We start from the raw sequence: 17,345 nt of genomic DNA, 5'->3' as shown, positions 1-17,345 counted from the left end.
AATTCTGTCAGTTCTGCCATAGCTAGCAAGAGACAGTGCAGTGCAGTTTAAAGTGAATCAGGAAGGAGACGAAGAATCGAGTGATTTATTTAAATCCTGGCGATACTTCAGATATAACAAGATGCAAAAACAACTGTTCGAGCAGAAGGTTCTGAAAATTTCCAAACTGTTCCTAGATACCATCAATGGAATAGGTGACTAACTGCCTTTATACATCAAATGAGAGATTGGTCTACCTCCCTTACAGGAATCTTGTGATATTTAGCACTTTTGAAGTATTGTTTCCAGTTTTCCTTTCTCTTTATGCTTTTTCCAAGTTATTTAGTCTCTCCAAGCCCCTATGAACAAAGGCATGTCATGCACAGTGCAAAAAAAGAAAGCAAAATTCATCTTTACAAAATAAGTTATGCTATCAACCTGGAGTTTTAAGGAATAGGAATTCATGAAAAATTATCCATGATAACAAAATGTGATATTCAGTGGCTACAGCCTCATACTCTGGAGATTAATTATTTCATACAGAATTGTGCTAACGTTAGAGAATAAAGCTAACTTTGTTAGCTTTTCTTTTCTTTCCTAAGGTCTTGTGTGGTTTACAGTTGTTGAGTCATCAGAAAAATGTAACCCAGACAGTTCTGGAAGGTAATAAATCATTCTAGGGATTGTATCAAGGTATTTTGTCTAAAACCAGTATCAATTTTGTCCTTTCTCATGCAGAATAAATGCAATATAGTTGGATAGCTGGCATTCTAAGCCACCCAACTGCAAAACAACTGCAATCAATAAAGAGAAGAGAATTTTATGTTCTTTTCTCCAAAACAGGTGGAGACATCCTGGAAGTACTGTACTTGGTTAGGGAGACTCAGAGAATCATAGAATTGTTTAGGTTGGGAAAGTCCTTTAAGATCATCAAGTCCAACTGTAAACCTAGCATTGCCAAGTCCACCACTAAACCGTGTCCTTAAGTGCCATGAACAAGGGCTGAGGATGGCAGGAAAACAATAGAGCAATGCTCTATTTAAAGTATATCCTTCTGTTCCTACCATCTCTCAATATTCCTCGTACCATCTCACGTTCTTATTTTAAATAAATATTGAAAAGGTTCCCATTAAATCTGTGCAATCGTGTTTGTGGCATGCCCATTCTAATCCACTAAGTGTACCTAGAAAAGCGTGAAGCATCATATTTTGTTGCTGTCACCTTCCCCAGGCTCTCCAACTTTTTTAGCAGACAACACTTAGTTGATCTCCAAAGGATACAACTAGAAAAATGTCCCAAATGTTAAGGAGATTTTGCTTTGTAGATGACTGTTTACATTCATACCTAAAGACACTATGAAGAGAATTAGACTGTAATCAATGTCAGGGCCAAACACACGTGCTGCTGTTAAACAGCTGGGCAGATGTATCAGAGACAAGAGCTGCGGAATGCTTCCTTCAAAGGCAAGTTGCAGGTCAAGACTGCATCCTGACACAGCATTACCATCAAAGAGAAGTTTGTTTAAGTCTAAGTTACCGGCACACCAAATATTGTCCAAGGTTCCCAGTCACGGGGTTCAGTCATGCCTTTCCAAAGCACCTGCTGCACTGCAGGTGCTTCATCTTGTTTTGAAGACAGGAACAGATTTAGACAAAGCTGCCTCTGAGATAAAAAAGCCAGGTAATGTTTTTCTGTCTTTTCAAAGGTAGTCGTCAAAATCAAGAACTGAGTGTCCAGAAAGAGGAGACAAATTGCATGGCATTTCAGTCCATCTACCTCAACAGAAACCCTGGAAGTCCTGCCATATTTAACTTAGAATTCTTGTGCTTTTAAACATATCTTCCAGCTTTGGCCATAGCTGGTTAAACCTAAACCTGTCTTGTTCCCTTCATTATCCACTCAAGACAGTGGAAAGCACCATATAGAAACTACTGTAATTGTGCACTGATGCATGTATGCTTTTTTGCTTCAGTAGCTTCCTCACTGTGAAGTGATGGAGACAGGTCTGCTAATATCCGTGTGCCTGAGCAGACAGTGACTGGAAAGCCAGTTTCCTGCTCGTGTCCTACACAAATGGAAGATTTGTTTCAGTGGGACCTTCAAATTAGATGCACCAGCTGGCACGCCACTCCAATTCTCACACCAGTATGACTAGTGTCAAATCTTGTTTAGAAAGCAAGGAGAGGCATGGCAGGTACCAGAGAAGGCAATAGTTAAGCAGCTGTAGTGCTAAAAGTAGTAGAAGAATCAGGTACTTAGATTACAAACAATTTATTATCATTGCACATTGTTGATGTTACATGTTGCAACGCCTGAATCAAGCACGCCAAACAAAAGACAAAATGGCAAAGTCTCTGGCTAAAAGACCACGTTGTCTGCCCATAGGAAGGAACATAAAGAACACAGTTATCCCTATCCCAGTTTAGAATTTCCTTCCAGATAACACACTGCTTGAAAAGAGAATGCTGTTTGCAAGGAGAGAAACATTTAAAACAAATTTCTTTTTATCAGTTCTCATAAAAGGTATATTTTGGTAATTCAAAACCAATATATTGATTCACTCATCTAACACAGACTGGCAAATTAAACTATTGCTCTCCACTGCTAATGACAAAAAATGAACTTAAGAACATACTCAGAGTGGGACTACGAGGGAACCTGAGAAACAGAAAAATGGCTAATTCTTATGGCACTCGGATATCCATTCTTGAATTTAAAAATAATCTTCAATTCCACCTTTTGCTTTGTATACACACACTCAGACACGCAAATCCATTTTTTTTTCCTTTGGTGTAAAGGCACTTTTCCATAGGAATACACATTCCTGAGGAGTCAAAAGGAAAACCTCTTTGAATAAGTGTTACTCTTAGAAGCAAAAAACCTGCAAAAGTACTCTTTTGGAAAGAACTGTTGATTACTGTAATTAACTTTACTTGGATCCTCTTATTTATGTTAATCATGGTAATTGTGGCTATGGAGTCACAAGAAAAACGCTTGGAGTCTTTCTCTAGCTGTTACCAGATTATAGTTCAGATAAGGTTTACATTCAGTTCCCTCTCACAGGGTTGTATTTGAACTATTTGTCATCCCTGGCAAGTTTGTGGTTTTCCCTTTACTGAGAACAGAACCTAAGTGATTTATACTTCAGGTTGCATTGCCAAAAGCTTGACTTTGAAGATCAGCTAGTGATTTAGGCCTTTGAAGGTGATGGCTAAATTATTCTTAGCAAGAACTGTGTATGTTGTAGTCACAAGAATACCAACCTTTAAGTATTCAGAGAGGAAAAATCAACAAGAATACTAAATTAATCACATAGCATTAAAAATTAACGTAAAATTGAAACTTCTTTGAACTACAGTTGTGAATAAGGGACACTAGCTTCATGCAGCTAACTAACAGGCTTACCATTCTCATCTTTTTGGGCAGATTGTAGGTCTTGAGCCCCAACTGCCTGCCCTTTTTGCTGGATCAAGTAATGCACAACACGGCTCTCACAGGACAGACCGCAGCTGCAGTATTGGAGCAACATGCGCAGTACATAGCTGGCAGGCCACATTGATGCAAGTCACTGAAACCTCTTAATGGTCTAGAAGATTGCAGAGAATTCTGCCAAAGCCACCCCTCACCTCCTCCTCCCCACTCCCTCTCTCCCCAGGATCCCAAAAGACATTTTGCTAATGACAGACAGATTGGCACTTACAAAAGTGGAAAGGATGTTCGTCTGGGCCACCATCAGGGCTATGTAGAGGCAAAGAGCAGAAATGCACATGCTTGTGGCACAGATCAGAGGATCAGCTTTATTGTTTATCTTCCTTAATCTTCTTGCAGCTTCTGCCCCAGCGATGACACCCAAGATTCCCGTCCCAATGGTGATGCCTCCAAATATTAGGCTGGTGACAAAACAAAGGATTCAGTTGAGCATAGTAAGAACATACGGGGGGGGCAGGGGGTTGGGGGTGTGGGGAAATGGTGCTAGCTTATACATTTAGTTTAAGAGGAATCCTTAATGTGGAACTTGAATGTTATTCCACTCGATCTAACCCTCCCGCTCCCTCTAAATGGATTTAATCCCAAGCCTCAGTTGAAGCTATGCCTCTGCAACTGAGGCTCTATCCTGCGAAGCAGATATTTTCCCATTTACAGAGCAGCTGTTATGCACCCAGGCTCAAGGAGGGCTCTTCTCAGTATGACCTGGCTTGGATATCCAGTGATTTCGCAGAGAGACGGTCATCTCAGTTACCTTGTGAACCAATCTACTCAGTCATCCCTAAAACACAGATGGAATAACGCTGTATCACAATCTGCTGTCTTGGAAGAGTTCCTATCACATGGAATTATATACATCTAAATTATAACCCTCTAGTTAGCACAGCTGAGATGAGTCATTTCCCTATGGGAAACATCTTCCACTTCCCAAAAGAGTTCAAAGAAGACTGAATAGTTAACGAGTGGGAGGTCCATGTAGTACCTTCTGAATGCAGAATTTCAAATGCCACTCAGCTTTCTGTGTCTGTAAATGCAAATGTGTTTGCCAGGAATGACAAGTTCATGTTTTAAAGGTATGTGTTTGAAAAGCTTAGAAGATTCAGCTTCCAAAGGGACTTCCATATATACTTTTCTCTCTGTCCCAAATGAGATCCTAATGACAAAGCAAGTCTCTTGCAACAAGACTAGTGGTGCCACTGATTGTTTAATGCATCATAATTCTCCTGAGACAAACAGGGACAAGAGCACTGTGTCCTGAGCACAAGTGTCTCTAAATGTTTCAGAGTGCTACATGGCAAGTTCTGTACATTTTCCTAAGCTTCCTCTGACTGCAAAGCAAAGTAACCAGCTAGGATATGATTTAGTCCTTTAAACTACAGTGCATCTGATTTTTAACTTATTTTTGGCTAATTAGGAGGAACTCAGTAATTCTACACAAAAAAAAAAAAAAAAAAAAAGTAGTGCTATACAAGATAACAGACTTTAAGCATATTTTTAGTCTCCCTGTAATTTTTTCTGTATTCTGATCCATCACTCACTATAGCTTGATAGTGACAATATAGATTGTCACTAGGCAGAATAGCTGACTTAAAGAGATTTGTCCAGCAGAGGCAAGTTCCAAGGTGACATTAGTTGATCGAAGCAATCACGCAATTGTGTTTACAAGATTCATGTGTTGTAAAATGCAGTTGAAATAAACCTACAGCTGGAAGAAAAGGGAACAGCCAAAATTAAATCCACAGTTCAGCTGACAGGGAGTAGGAAAGTACAGAAGCCTAGGCAGGGGGAAAGGCTCCTGCAGGATCTTTTAGCATCTGAGATGCTCACCTATCCATCTGGTCTGTTTGAAAGCACCTGCATAAAGACCTAAATAAAAACTTCATACTGCCTATTTATTTATCTTGAAGGGATTGAGAGCTGAGTCAGCTGTGGTGCCGTTTGAATTTGTTTCCAGGGAGTGTAAGTGACACAGCTCTGATCCTTAACCAAAACCTGCAACTGCTGAACAGCCAGAGGGGAAAAGGTCCTTAAAGTATCCCTGGGCAGGTCTCGGAATGTGCAGCTCAGTCTTCCAGCACCATCAGCTACAGGTCTGACATAGCTGTTTATATGTTTCTTTATATCCCCCTGGAATAAGAGTCTAAACCCACCTTACGCTGCTTCTGCCACTAGCTTACGCCAAGGTTTTATTTTTAAAGCATCCTGTAAGAAGCAGTACATGAGGTTAAACTATCAGGTCCTCCATTTTACTTCCCTGAAGACCACGTCTGCTTTAGCAACACCACTGTGGAATACGTAATTGAGAAGGTAGATTAGAAAACAAAACATGGGCTAACACCTTCAGCTTAGAAGTATTTAAACTGTATCTGTTAACAGATACAGCCAAACAGTTCAAATTGTTCAGCTTCCCTTCTCTGCCTACCCTGAGCCAGACTCCCAAGTTCACTCCCTTCCTCAGCATTATTTGCTATTAAGTGAAGTTCTAATGGTGGCATCCATGGAAGGACAACAGCATTTCCCGTTGAAGTACTTGTGGATGACTGTTCAACCCATCTGGTTACACCACAACTCCGAAACCACTTTTGAGTCGATTTGGTTATTCCATTTGCAGAAAAGCAAAAGAACCCCATTACCAGAGGACACAATCAAGATACAATTACTACTTTTCCCTTCAATTGTCTTTCCAGGTAAAGACAAGGTAGTAAGCAGTTAGTTCTTGGAAATCCATCATGAAGGCAGAGACTGAAACCAGATTAGGTATACCTCCGGAAGAAACGCAGGGGCACTTGTATGGAGGCCACTGGTAGGGGAGTCAGTACATAGAATTGTCCCAGCACTCCCTGTTATTGAGGGTGGCCATGAAGACTCAAAAGGAATACCAAATACATTTTTTCTGTTCTGGATAACACATTGTAAGGAAAAAAAATCTCTTCCTAGCTGAGGAAAAGTGATCTCCCAAAAGCTGTATTATTATTACTTCCAAATCCTCTCCTGTTGTAAAGTATCCAATATTTGATACTTATTAATCTTTATTGGTCTGGACAGCCTCTGTAAGTGGAGATCTGCTGGCAGTTACAAGAACAAATGATCTAATTTTGATGTAATGATATGATACTAGATCAAATTCATCAGGCTTGCTTTAGCCTGGGAGTCACAATGACCTGGCCAACACAGCAGGAATTTTAAAACCAGACTAACAAGAAGATAATAGGAAAGTTATTAAAACACGGGGTCTACACATACTTCAATGGGTATTTAAGAAGCTTGGGGTGCACAGTCAATAGTTGACTGAAGTCTCCTTGCTAAAGCGGCTCCTTTTTTCCCCTGAGTGTTCCTTTTATTGCTTCTTTTGCCTTTACTTAAATAAGGCTGGCAGCATCTTCTCAGTTAACAGAGTGATTATAAACAAACAAACAAATAGGAGTGTCTCCGCATACCTGGAAGCAATTTAGTCTAATATTCACACCCAATTGCCTTCACAAGAAGTGTTTGCAGTCACATCCTACCTTCTGCCTTTGGAAACAAACTGTGATTTACCACTGTGCAGTGCTTCCAAGTGTGTTTCCACAGCTGTGCACACCTCACCTGTTAGATGAATTGCATGATTCTTCCAAGCATGGTGATACAATGCCCTGGACAACCTGAGCCCTGTAAAGGAACAGTGGTACCCACATTCCTAGGGCTCCAGTAACGAAGGCCATGGCAGTCAGACCCAGCGAGGACCACACAAAACTCCAGCTAAAAGTCAAAAGTAAAAAAATGAGAGATGTTAGAAAGAATGGGGGTGAGGAAAAAGGGAAAGCCTACCTGCAATACCCAGGATTTCAAGCAATAACAAAATAATCCATTCAGACATCTTATAATCAAAATGCACTCCCTCGAAGACAGAAACTTTAATGAGGCTTTATCGATGAACTTCAACACTAAAGTACTAATTAGAGCAAAGAGTATGACCTACTGATTTCATGTTAAATCCCAGTCCTGGTCTCTTGTGGATTGCATTGCCAACTTTTCCTAGAATAATTGCTGTGAAATTTTTGATAGCAGAACTACAACAAAGGAGAGTGGGCAAGAATTCAATGGCTTAGTAGCTAAATGAAGTGTTCTACGTGCAAATCTAAATGCCTCAGGATGGTTTTAAGTTGTTTGAGTAACCAGTATAAATGACAGTAACATCTGGATCTTCCGAACTGTTAAGACGTAGTGGCTGAAGCACTCTTTAACTCTACCTGAGTAAGTAAAAATAGATTCTCAGTCTGCACAACAAGGTTTCAGACAAAAGGAGAAGTATTTTTAAAAACCATCCAAACTCTGTCTCCTTCCAAGGGGAAAATTAACTTTTTAATGGCATCTTTCTAGTTAATAGTTTAGGATAAAGTCCCCTTTGAGGTCAATAGTGGGATATGAAATCTTAAGACTAAGTAATAATGCTGAAATGACCAGGTGACCACCAAACTAAAGGGTTTGTTAAGATATGAACCTAATTCTTCACCTTCTAAAGATAAAGGACTCTTAGGCTTGATTAAAAGTGGAACCACCTGTGGAAATCAATTGCTACAGGAAAAGAAACTTTAAATCTATTTTTACAACATTGCTGGAGGTTGTAAGGAACATCTTTGTAGGAAAGCAACTTTGACAATAGTCTAGCTGTTGAAACATCAGAAAGGCTCATTTTTTCTTCAGGAAAGTTCATTTTTTATTCCCTTCAGACCATGCTGCCTGCAAATTGTGATCCAACAAACTGGCTCTCTAGTGTACTTGCTGTTCTGGATGCAAACAGGATGCAAATCTAATTGTCAACTAGAAAATGCTGGATCCTCGAGAAGAACCCTCCAAAGACAGACAAGGTCCCAGGAAAGTAAGCCTTTAAACAAAATGCATTTGATGGGGCCCCAGGGCAGCAGCCCTGGAGTAGCTCTGGTGCAGCACCCGCTGTTCTCAGCCAGATCCAGCCCCTCCACCTGCACCAGCAAGGGCTATCACCAGTGCGGGGGGTGAGAAACCTGCAGCCACTGTTTTGCTTTGTCCTGCAGGTCAGCTGGTATTGACTTTCGTTTTTTGCATGGTTAAAAGAGGAGGTCATCTGCCAGCCACAGGTTAGCTGGTCAAAACATATGTACAATTACTTTATAAACCATACTGGGGTCCTACAGACTGACCTCTTGTATCAGAGGTACAGCAGGCTCAGAAATACCATATAAAGGCTGCCTGGGACATGCTGATCCAACCTTCCTCAGGCACTAAGAATTACAGATAGCTACCTGCTAATTAGGTGCTTTTACCAATCTAGCTTACCCTATATGTTAAAGCAAAAGGGAAGGGGAAACTTCGTAGAAAGTAGAGTCGAATTTAAATAGCAGCACACTGCCATCATAACTTTGCCTCCTTCACCCTTCTCAAAATGGAAGGATAACAGAGCAAAGAAACTTTGATCTCTTGTGTAGCATTCCTGTAAAAGACTGGAAGAAAGTTTTTTTACTAATGGCTTTTCAATCATCTTGTATACAGCATGCAATACAAGGGAGCTGAGTGGGATTTTATGGCCATATTTCTAATAATGGAATGGTTGTTCCTCAATGGAGGGAACTTGTGTTGCTGAAATGACTTACTTCTTGGCAAGTGATATGACATCTTGACACCAAGTAGTCTTGGCAGTTCTCTGCACACCTGCTTTCTCAGCTGCTACTCTTATTGTGCCAGAGATGCTCAGCGCTCTGTGTGCTGCTGTCCTTCTTGGGGTCCTGTGAGGGACCAGTAGAATCAGAAGAACCAGTGCTAGACCTCCCATGCAAGGAGTTATCTGTAAACACAAGACTGGTTAGGTCAAGGATACCTTTTTGTCTTACAGTGAGAACTCCACAGCAATTCAAATTCAGCATTAGAATTACATATTGCGGAAATGCAGATGCGTTCAGAAATAGATGTGACTTGCTGTTTGTGCGTCATATTTGTAAAGAAGAAGAGTGAGTTTGGTAATCTATCGTGACTTTGGAGGAAAGATAAAATAGATCCTCCTTTCCCATCATACGGACACATGATCGCTCCTTCTGATTGTGGAGAAAAACATGTGAAGAAAGAAAACTGTACTGTAGTACTCTGGCCACAAATGCAAGAATCGCTGATGCAGTCATCCGTGTTATCTGAGTAACATCAGACTGTTATTCCAGTAAGCATTCTTCCTCACTCATCTTGTACCTGCTAGTTAATTTTATAGGTAAGTTAGGACAATCTGACAAAGTACTTCCTAAGCACTAGGTGTTCAATACAGAGAGACATCATGATGACACATCCAGAACAGAAGAGGGTTTTTCTTGAAACTCAAATAATAGAAGATGTTCCCAACAGCATTTCAGAAAACAATCTCTCTGTATTTTCCTGAAGAATTATACTGGTGCTACCAGTATAATGATCATTTCACCTTCGGTTTCCTCTGTTTGAGGAGTCCTTGGTGCACTGACAAGCATTCCAAGTGTGTCCTCAGTTAAGAGGAACGTCAGCACCTGCCCTGGCTGCTGTAAAATTTCATCTATGCCTGCTTTCATTCTGCAAGAGCTAGGCATAAATCTTCCACTTGTCCTGCAGGAAGAGTTCTCTTAAACACCAAGTTCATGACCAGTCAGAGAGTAGGAAGCCCTTCCGCTGCTCTCCTCTTTCAACACAAGTAATCCAAACCCCAGGGAAGATTTCAACTTATAGTGAATGGCTCAGAGCCATGAGTGAAAGTGAGTAACTCACCCTGAATGCCCAGTGCCAGTCACCCGTGATACCTGCCATGCCAGCTGCTAGGACATAACCAAGACCACTGTAAACAACAGAAAGGAATAATCAGTAGGCACCAATGAATTCTTGCTGGCTGAAATGACACATCTTGCCAGTTAAGGAGAGCACAGAGAAGTGTTCTGTCATAGTTTTCAAAACAGATCAACAGAAACAACCCTCATGGTCTATGCTAGTCTTCTTGCCAGCCAGTATTAAAAAGAGTCTAACCTCCTCAGAGCAGACTTGAGATGGTGGCAATAATGTCTCAGATTCCCCTTGGAATATATATTCTGTAGAATGACACTGCAAACTCAGATCAGACATCCCATAAAGCAGTTTATTATTTACTCTTTTCTGTACTAGTCACATGAATTAAGTCCTGCAGGAATTTTTTTCTGTTTTAATCTGCCTTCTGGGCTCAGCCTTGGCTGCCTGCTTTGATGAAGAATATGCCTCCAAACCACTTAAAAAGCCCTTCTCCTCCTCTTCTTCAGACACAATCTCACTTTAACTAAAAGAGAGGGAAATGCCAATTTTTCCTTGGAAGACATTTAATGGAGAGGTTTTGAAAAATTTGTCAAATAAACAAATATCTGAAAGCTTTTGCCTTCCAAAACCGAGAAACAAATTACCTACCCCCACGCACATATTCCTTTTAGACTTCATTAAATATTTTATTCAAAGCCTACTGGTTTGCAGAGTTTAGATTCTTCCTAAAAAATGTTGGGGAAAGCAAGCAAATTTTTCTTCAAGGTAAATATAGAAATAAGCCTAACCAGCTCCACTTAAGCGTGCTAAGCAAGTTACAAATCCTTTTGCGAGAGCCAATACAAATATGCATAAAAATATGTCAAAATCAAGGCTCAGGGTGTATTGAACTGCAGATGTGGTCAGAATTTCCCAAGGCAAGAAAACCAACCTTCCCACTGGAATGAAGATATAGAAGATAGATAACATCGTGGTCCTTTTTCCTTCCTCAAAGAGGTCTGCAATAATGGTAGGTGCTACTGTGGAATAACTGGCCGTGCCAATGCCAACTAGTCCTCGTGAAAGAAAGAATATCCAGTAATACTGCAGAGAAAAGACATATTACAGTCCAAAAAACCCCATGCAAGAACGCATCCTTACTGTTAAAGAGGTGCATTTTAGAGGATCAAATGTACCAGAGGAAATAAGAGTTCCACTGCCGTTTGAGTATGCCTATATTCCCCCCACTCACACCTGCTCCCCTGACATCCCACTGCTGTGGTTTCTACTTTCTGCATAGTGACTTCTTAGAGTGACACCCAGAGGGAACTACAGGGTAGGGCCGACAGACCACAAGCTTGCTGAACAAGCTGCTACACCAGACGGTCGTAATCAAGAAACGTTTGGGACAAAAATAAGATCCCATCAATTGCAACAGTAATGTGCTGGTCCTGCACTGCCTAGGCTGGACTCCGGCATCGCCTAAAGCATTCCTGCACGAAGTTCCATTTAGTCCAGGCTCACTGATGGCTTTGCCAAATGTGATTAGAGAAGGACTCTATCAAACTCCTGCAAGATGTAGGCACATCATTTTCATAGTACTCTCTAAAAAAAGCAACGTACCAATTCACTGATGAATGAACAGCCTAATGTTACACAAGACCAGAAGAAAATACCAGCTCCAAGGATGATTTTCCTATTGTACCGGTCACCGAGGTATCCAAAGATGGGGGCAGCCAGCATGTAACACAAGATGAAGACTGAAAATCCAAGAAGGTGCAAAGACAATATTGGTCAAATTATTTTTATCAGGCGTACTCCTCACCCCTCAGAGAAACACAGGCTATTTTTTAGGGCGGAGGTTAAAGGCAGGCTGAGTTTGTAGAACTAGTAGGTATACTGATATTTAGAAAAAGATAAATGCAGGTTCAAAACAAACCTATACAAAAATGAAACGTGCGACTTGCTCAGGTTCTGTATTTCTTGCGAAATTCCCTCATCTTTTGTGACTCATATACTGTGGGATTTTTGAAGGACTGAACTGCAGTCTTCACTGAACCAAAGACTTTCAGTTTTGCATTATAGTCAGCCTGCCCACAAGTGGAAGTGAGCAACACCACACATCAGTAGGAACTAGAAGAAATAAGCAACTATACCGTGTTTTAGGAACAGACTACACAGATGTAAGGCAAAGTAAACTATCTGAACAAAAGAGACGTTATTACCTGTTTGCAGTAGACCTGTATCCCCATCGCTAAGCTTGAAGTATTTCTGTATATCTAACAGGATCCCTGCAACAGAGCCAAATACTGAATGACAGCAAACCCTGCTCATTCCTCGTAATTCTATTAATTTGTCAACTCAAAGATTTATTTCAAGAAGAGGGCTTGCCAAGAACTGCAGCACATTTAGCTCACTAGTTTCAATGTAAACCATTACTCTACCACAAGCACAGATACACAGGGAATTAAAAATTCTTATCACTAGAGAAAAAATCCATGATCTTCCACTATACGTGTTTTATGAGGGTCAGTTTACCAACTATTTCAATCACAAGTTTTCTGTTTCTTTTACACCGCTAATACATAAGCACATAAACAGTTTACAGTTCAAAGTTTCATGGACACAACATGAAACAAAACAGTGGCAAAGTTTTGCAGCCAGGAGATTGCTATCTTATACAGTTATCTTATACAGTTAATCCTAACATTTTTTTAGTGACCTTAAAATGTTAAGATGAGTTGAAAGGCCTTCTGTTAATAATAACTGTTCATATTTTCACTATAAACAGTATTCAAATTAGTGTAGGATTTTTCAGGATGCAAATGGCTACAGTATTCATTAAACCATGGTGGCTAAATCAGGGAAATACTACTGTCACTCAGATCACAGTTCTGGTTGTGTAATTCTGCTCATATTTCCATGACCATTTTGCAGAGATCAGATGAGATTAACAAATTAACATTTTTAGTGGTGACAAGGACAGACAAACTTCACCAGAAGTGATTGTTTCTGTTTGTGATAATGGCTGACAGAAACTCCACCTCAATTTCTAACTATCCAATAGCTGTGGAAAAATGTTGTTGAAAGGTGTGAAAGAAAGTCACACAAGCAACAAATGGAGGGAAGATCCATGGATCTGGCACCTCATGGATGCATGAATGCTATTGAGACAAAAAGGTCATTTTCATTTCTGCATACAAGGCTGCAGATCTACCGTCTCACCTATCTTGCATTTCTGTGTTATATTCCCGAAAAAAAAAAATAAAAATAGCAGAAGACAGTGCTTTGAATAAGCATACCTTTACTCCGATATTGAAAGATATCAATTAAAAAAAGACATTTCTTCTCATGCAGCTTTAGTTTTGCCAAAAGAGTCAAAATCACAACATTATTCAGAGGATGAAGCCACCACTTAAGAAAACAAGTTCTGTGTTAATCGTCTGCTGTGTTCACAGAAGCTGATCTGCGGCAGAATGGAGCTCAGGGTGAGGTTAGCAAGGGGCACCTATTCTGCTCCTACAGCGTATTTTACATGTTATGTCATATATTATGCTGCTGCAGCTACTTAGAAGCATTCTTGAGCCAGCTAGTTTATAGCCAAATCCCTGGTGTCCCACAGTCTCCGTGGCTGCAGCAAAATATCTCCTCACTATTTACTGATTGACTCGAAGGCAGCGTAGATCCAGGTCTAGCCTAACAGCAGCACCCAAGGTTTTATAGCTGTTTCTTAATCGCTCTTGAACATCTGCAGTTCGGATTTTCCTAAAACTTGGTCTCAGATGTTTAAGTTGGTGACTTCATTGAAACATTTTGCATCATTTAAACAGGACAATCAATTGTATCTATTCTTTCTGGTAGCCAATTATCAACGCACAGAAATGCTGTCTTACAGGAACTTCAGTTTTGAACGGAGTATTTAGAACAAATTCCAGCCTACAAAAGACTTGAATTGAACCACAACTTTATCTCAAACTAACTTTCACACTGAGCACCATTAAAATGTTATCCCCTTCACATAACTGACCTGACCAGTTATTGGCAAATTACAAAGCATTTATCTGAACAGCTTGGAACAGGGTGACAGATCAGAGGGGAGGAAGTCTGCATGACCACCGTTTCTAACAAACTGAAGACTCAAGTTCAGCAGATAAGTGGAAGAGCTTGTTTTCTGTGTGAATTGATGCAAACTCTGTCAAAGCCTGTGAGCAAAACTGGCCGGAAACCACAACTTTGTAACTGCCATCAGCTTACTTTTAAATTAATGCTCAAGCCTCTCCTTCTTCACTTTCCTGTTAGCTTATATTTAACAGTATGTTCATAGATATGGACAGCCAAACTCCAAAGGACTGATGCAAGAATTCTGTAATGCAGCTGAATTTTAGCAGACAAACAGTATATTGCTGTGGTATCAACTGCAATTTACAGATTTCCCCCTTGACCCAGGAGGTCATAGAGCTAACTAAAAAGTGGTTTAGTCATATATCGTAATCACAGGAGATGTTTGCTATTTCAAAGGCCTGGACGCTACCCCACCTCTTCTCCCAAATTCTTACATGTACCTGAAAGTACCTCACTCACAAGAAACTGAGCAAGCTAACAAGGAGGTAAGATTTACTTCACGGGCCTTCTTGAAAATATTGAGCTCTTTGCATGTACAGGAGCCAAAGAATAGTTCAAAGCCTGGAATGAGCCAAATGACTGCTTGCACTTAATCCTTCCAAGCACATACCCTCCTAGCATCCCACATCTTAAAGACATTTTCATCCTCTCCTGTCCCCTACCCTTCTCCAGGGAAAGTTACTTGACAATAGAACTCATACATGGAAGTTTTTCACTAACAGTCTTGCAGTATCATTCAGCACACACTCCTACTTGTTTCCTTCCCTCTTAAATGTGTGGTAAAGAAGCATTCAACAGAAAAACCTTAAACTCCTCAACCTACTAGCCTCTCAGTTTTTAAAGATATTGACCAAATGCCTTAAATTTCTGAATGCTCTAAGTAGTCAAAATAATTAAGTTTGTCTCCTGTCACTAGATATTAATTCCAAATTTAATAATCCATCTTTTGGGGTTTTTTCAAGGTTTAAAAACATTTATGATTTCCAGGCCACTCAAAAGTAAAATATAGTAAGCTCACAACAAGTATTTCCTCCCAATTTATAAATCAGATCCCTGGAAGCATGGTAGATGCTTAGGAGTGATGCTAAACAGAGTAATTTACACACACCACAGTTTAAGAGGAAAAAACATAATTTCCCACAAATTTACTAGAAGCAATGCTTTACTGTTCATGGCTAGGTGAAGGAAAAAAAAAAACCCAACAAAAAAACCTCCAAACATTTTAGAAGAAGGATGTTATTTCTTAGAAAACAAATTGCAAATTTGGTAGGTGATGCTTAAGGAATTGGGTCTTAGTTCTCTTTACACAATCACATTACATTCTTTATTGTAGAAACCACATAATTTCCAGCAGATGAGGAAGTTAAGCCTCCCCTAAACAAACTTGCATAAAGACAACATAATTTTTGTACTTTTAATGAGGGGAATCCCATCACTAGTCATCAGATAAAAGAATGCCATATCTAATCTACTAGATCCAAAGAAGGCCTGGTAAGCTGCTGTATGCAATAAAAGGAACCTTCTCAGTCAAATCTGTAGAATCCAGACACAATAAATAGACTACTTGCTCTGTATGCTAGCCTGTTTATAAGAGACTTAGATTTAAAAATATGAATCTTAAGCATTTAACAGATGTGATTTTAATAGCATTCTACTAACCATTAATAACTAATACATAATTTATTGGTCTCTCAAGATTTATAATTGAAAGTTTCATTAGGAGTATGACCAATGGGCTAAAGTAGGTAAGTGAGAAAGATTAAAAAGACATAAAGCATATCTTTACTTTAGAAAACATTTGTAAGTACAGAGTAAGTAGAGCTATTGAGAACTTAATTTTCTTTTTTCCTTAGAAGGAGAAAATAGGCTCTCACCTGGCACAATGAACCAATCCATGAAATTTATCAAATTTGCATAGCACAGCACAGCAGCTGTCAAGTAATCTTTCTTTGCTGGACCGTTCCTTGACACAGACACAAATGGACCTTGTCTCCCATGTGCTGCAGTAGTTCCATAATTCTGCTCTTCAGGAGGTGGCTGGGACTGCAAACCTGTATTTTCATGTGCGCCAGGGTTTTGCATATTTCCCAGTGCAGAATGTCACCATAGATTATGAAAGGGTTTCCTTAGCGCACCAAGCTGCAAGTCAATTTTGTGTTTGGGCTATGAGGAACTTCAATCACTACAGTCATTTCCGGCAATGAAGCCCAGCCACTAAAAATTGAAATTAAACGTTCCTTGCAGTACGAAGAACTTTAAACAGAAAGAAGCTGCAATTCTGTGTTTCTGCAAAAGCAAAATTGCAGAAATTACATACGCAAAATTTAAAATAATCTTTGCTAAGGTCCCAATGAGTTGCCAGAGCTAAAAATAGCCTTTCTAGAGAAGAGAGGGAAGGAAAGAAAAAAAAAGTAAATAAAGAGAAGCTCGTTTGCTAGAGCTGGTACCTATCTTTGACTTGAGCCCTCCTTTACCACAGACTTCTTGCACAACTCTGGACAAGTCATTTGCTTTCTCTGAACCTCAGATCTCTGTTCCTGCTACACACACACACACACACTTGGCCTTTAAAATAGGGGTACCTAGCCTTGTCCCTGCCACCTGACCAGTCACTTCTCCCTGTTACTGCTCATCCGCTTTGCACTGGCCAGATCTACATGCAGAACAAAATCCTTTCCAGTAGGGTCCTGAGTTTCTAGGTCAGATCTTAAGCAGAAGACTCATACTCCAGACTACTTGCTGGTTGTAGTGGGGTTTCTTTTTTGGGGGGAAAGGGGGAACACCAAGCAAAAAGTCCCAACCAAACCAATTAAAAAAACACCTGAGAATGCTCCAGTAAGCAGAGAAAGGGAGATGTAAACAAAACCGCCCCTCTTCACCCTGCTAGAACTGTGTGCATTCCACTGTCCTGAATTGTGCAGTGTGATTTCTTCCCCTTTCTCCTCCAAAAAGGGGTCTGAGGGTGGAGTAAAGGAAGACACAGGAAGGCATTCTTGTTCTTCCAGAACAAGATCTAAGTAACATGTCTTAAA

At 40.1% G+C, this 17,345-nt stretch overlaps 1 protein-coding gene across 12 annotated transcripts in view; it reads right to left on the bottom strand.

Moving 5' to 3' along the window:
• The window catches only part of LOC130151471 (protein spinster homolog 3-like), a 40,353-nt gene extending 23,845 nt beyond the window's left edge, over positions 1 to 16,508 (bottom strand). For 5 of the 12 annotated variants that reach the window (XR_008822585.1, XR_008822582.1, XM_056343790.1 and 2 more), the window contains exons 1-8: positions 16,188 to 16,506; positions 12,417 to 12,482; positions 11,815 to 11,951; positions 11,144 to 11,295; positions 10,201 to 10,267; positions 9,075 to 9,265; positions 7,051 to 7,203; positions 3,680 to 3,869 (exon numbers count right to left, since the gene is read on the bottom strand). Coding sequence is in view for 9 of the 12 variants with exons in the window: in XM_056343790.1 (XP_056199765.1) it covers positions 3,680 to 3,869; positions 7,051 to 7,203; positions 9,075 to 9,265; positions 10,201 to 10,267; positions 11,144 to 11,295; positions 11,815 to 11,951; positions 12,417 to 12,482; positions 16,188 to 16,395 (1,164 nt within the window). In the remaining 3 variants the exon portion in view is untranslated. Of the gene's footprint in view, positions 1 to 3,679; positions 3,870 to 7,050; positions 7,204 to 9,074; positions 9,266 to 10,200; positions 10,268 to 11,143; positions 11,296 to 11,814; positions 11,952 to 12,416; positions 12,483 to 16,187 lie in introns of all 12 variants that reach the window. The other 7 variants (XR_008822597.1, XM_056343851.1, XM_056343814.1 and 4 more) reach the window with 3 other exon arrangements.
• Between the last annotated feature and the right edge of the window lie 837 nt (positions 16,509 to 17,345).

Source organism: Falco biarmicus, chromosome 1, assembly GCF_023638135.1.
Source record: "Falco biarmicus isolate bFalBia1 chromosome 1, bFalBia1.pri, whole genome shotgun sequence".
In the NCBI taxonomy this organism is placed as follows: domain Eukaryota; kingdom Metazoa; phylum Chordata; class Aves; order Falconiformes; family Falconidae; genus Falco; species Falco biarmicus.
This window is presented reverse-complemented; position numbering and strand designations above follow the sequence as displayed.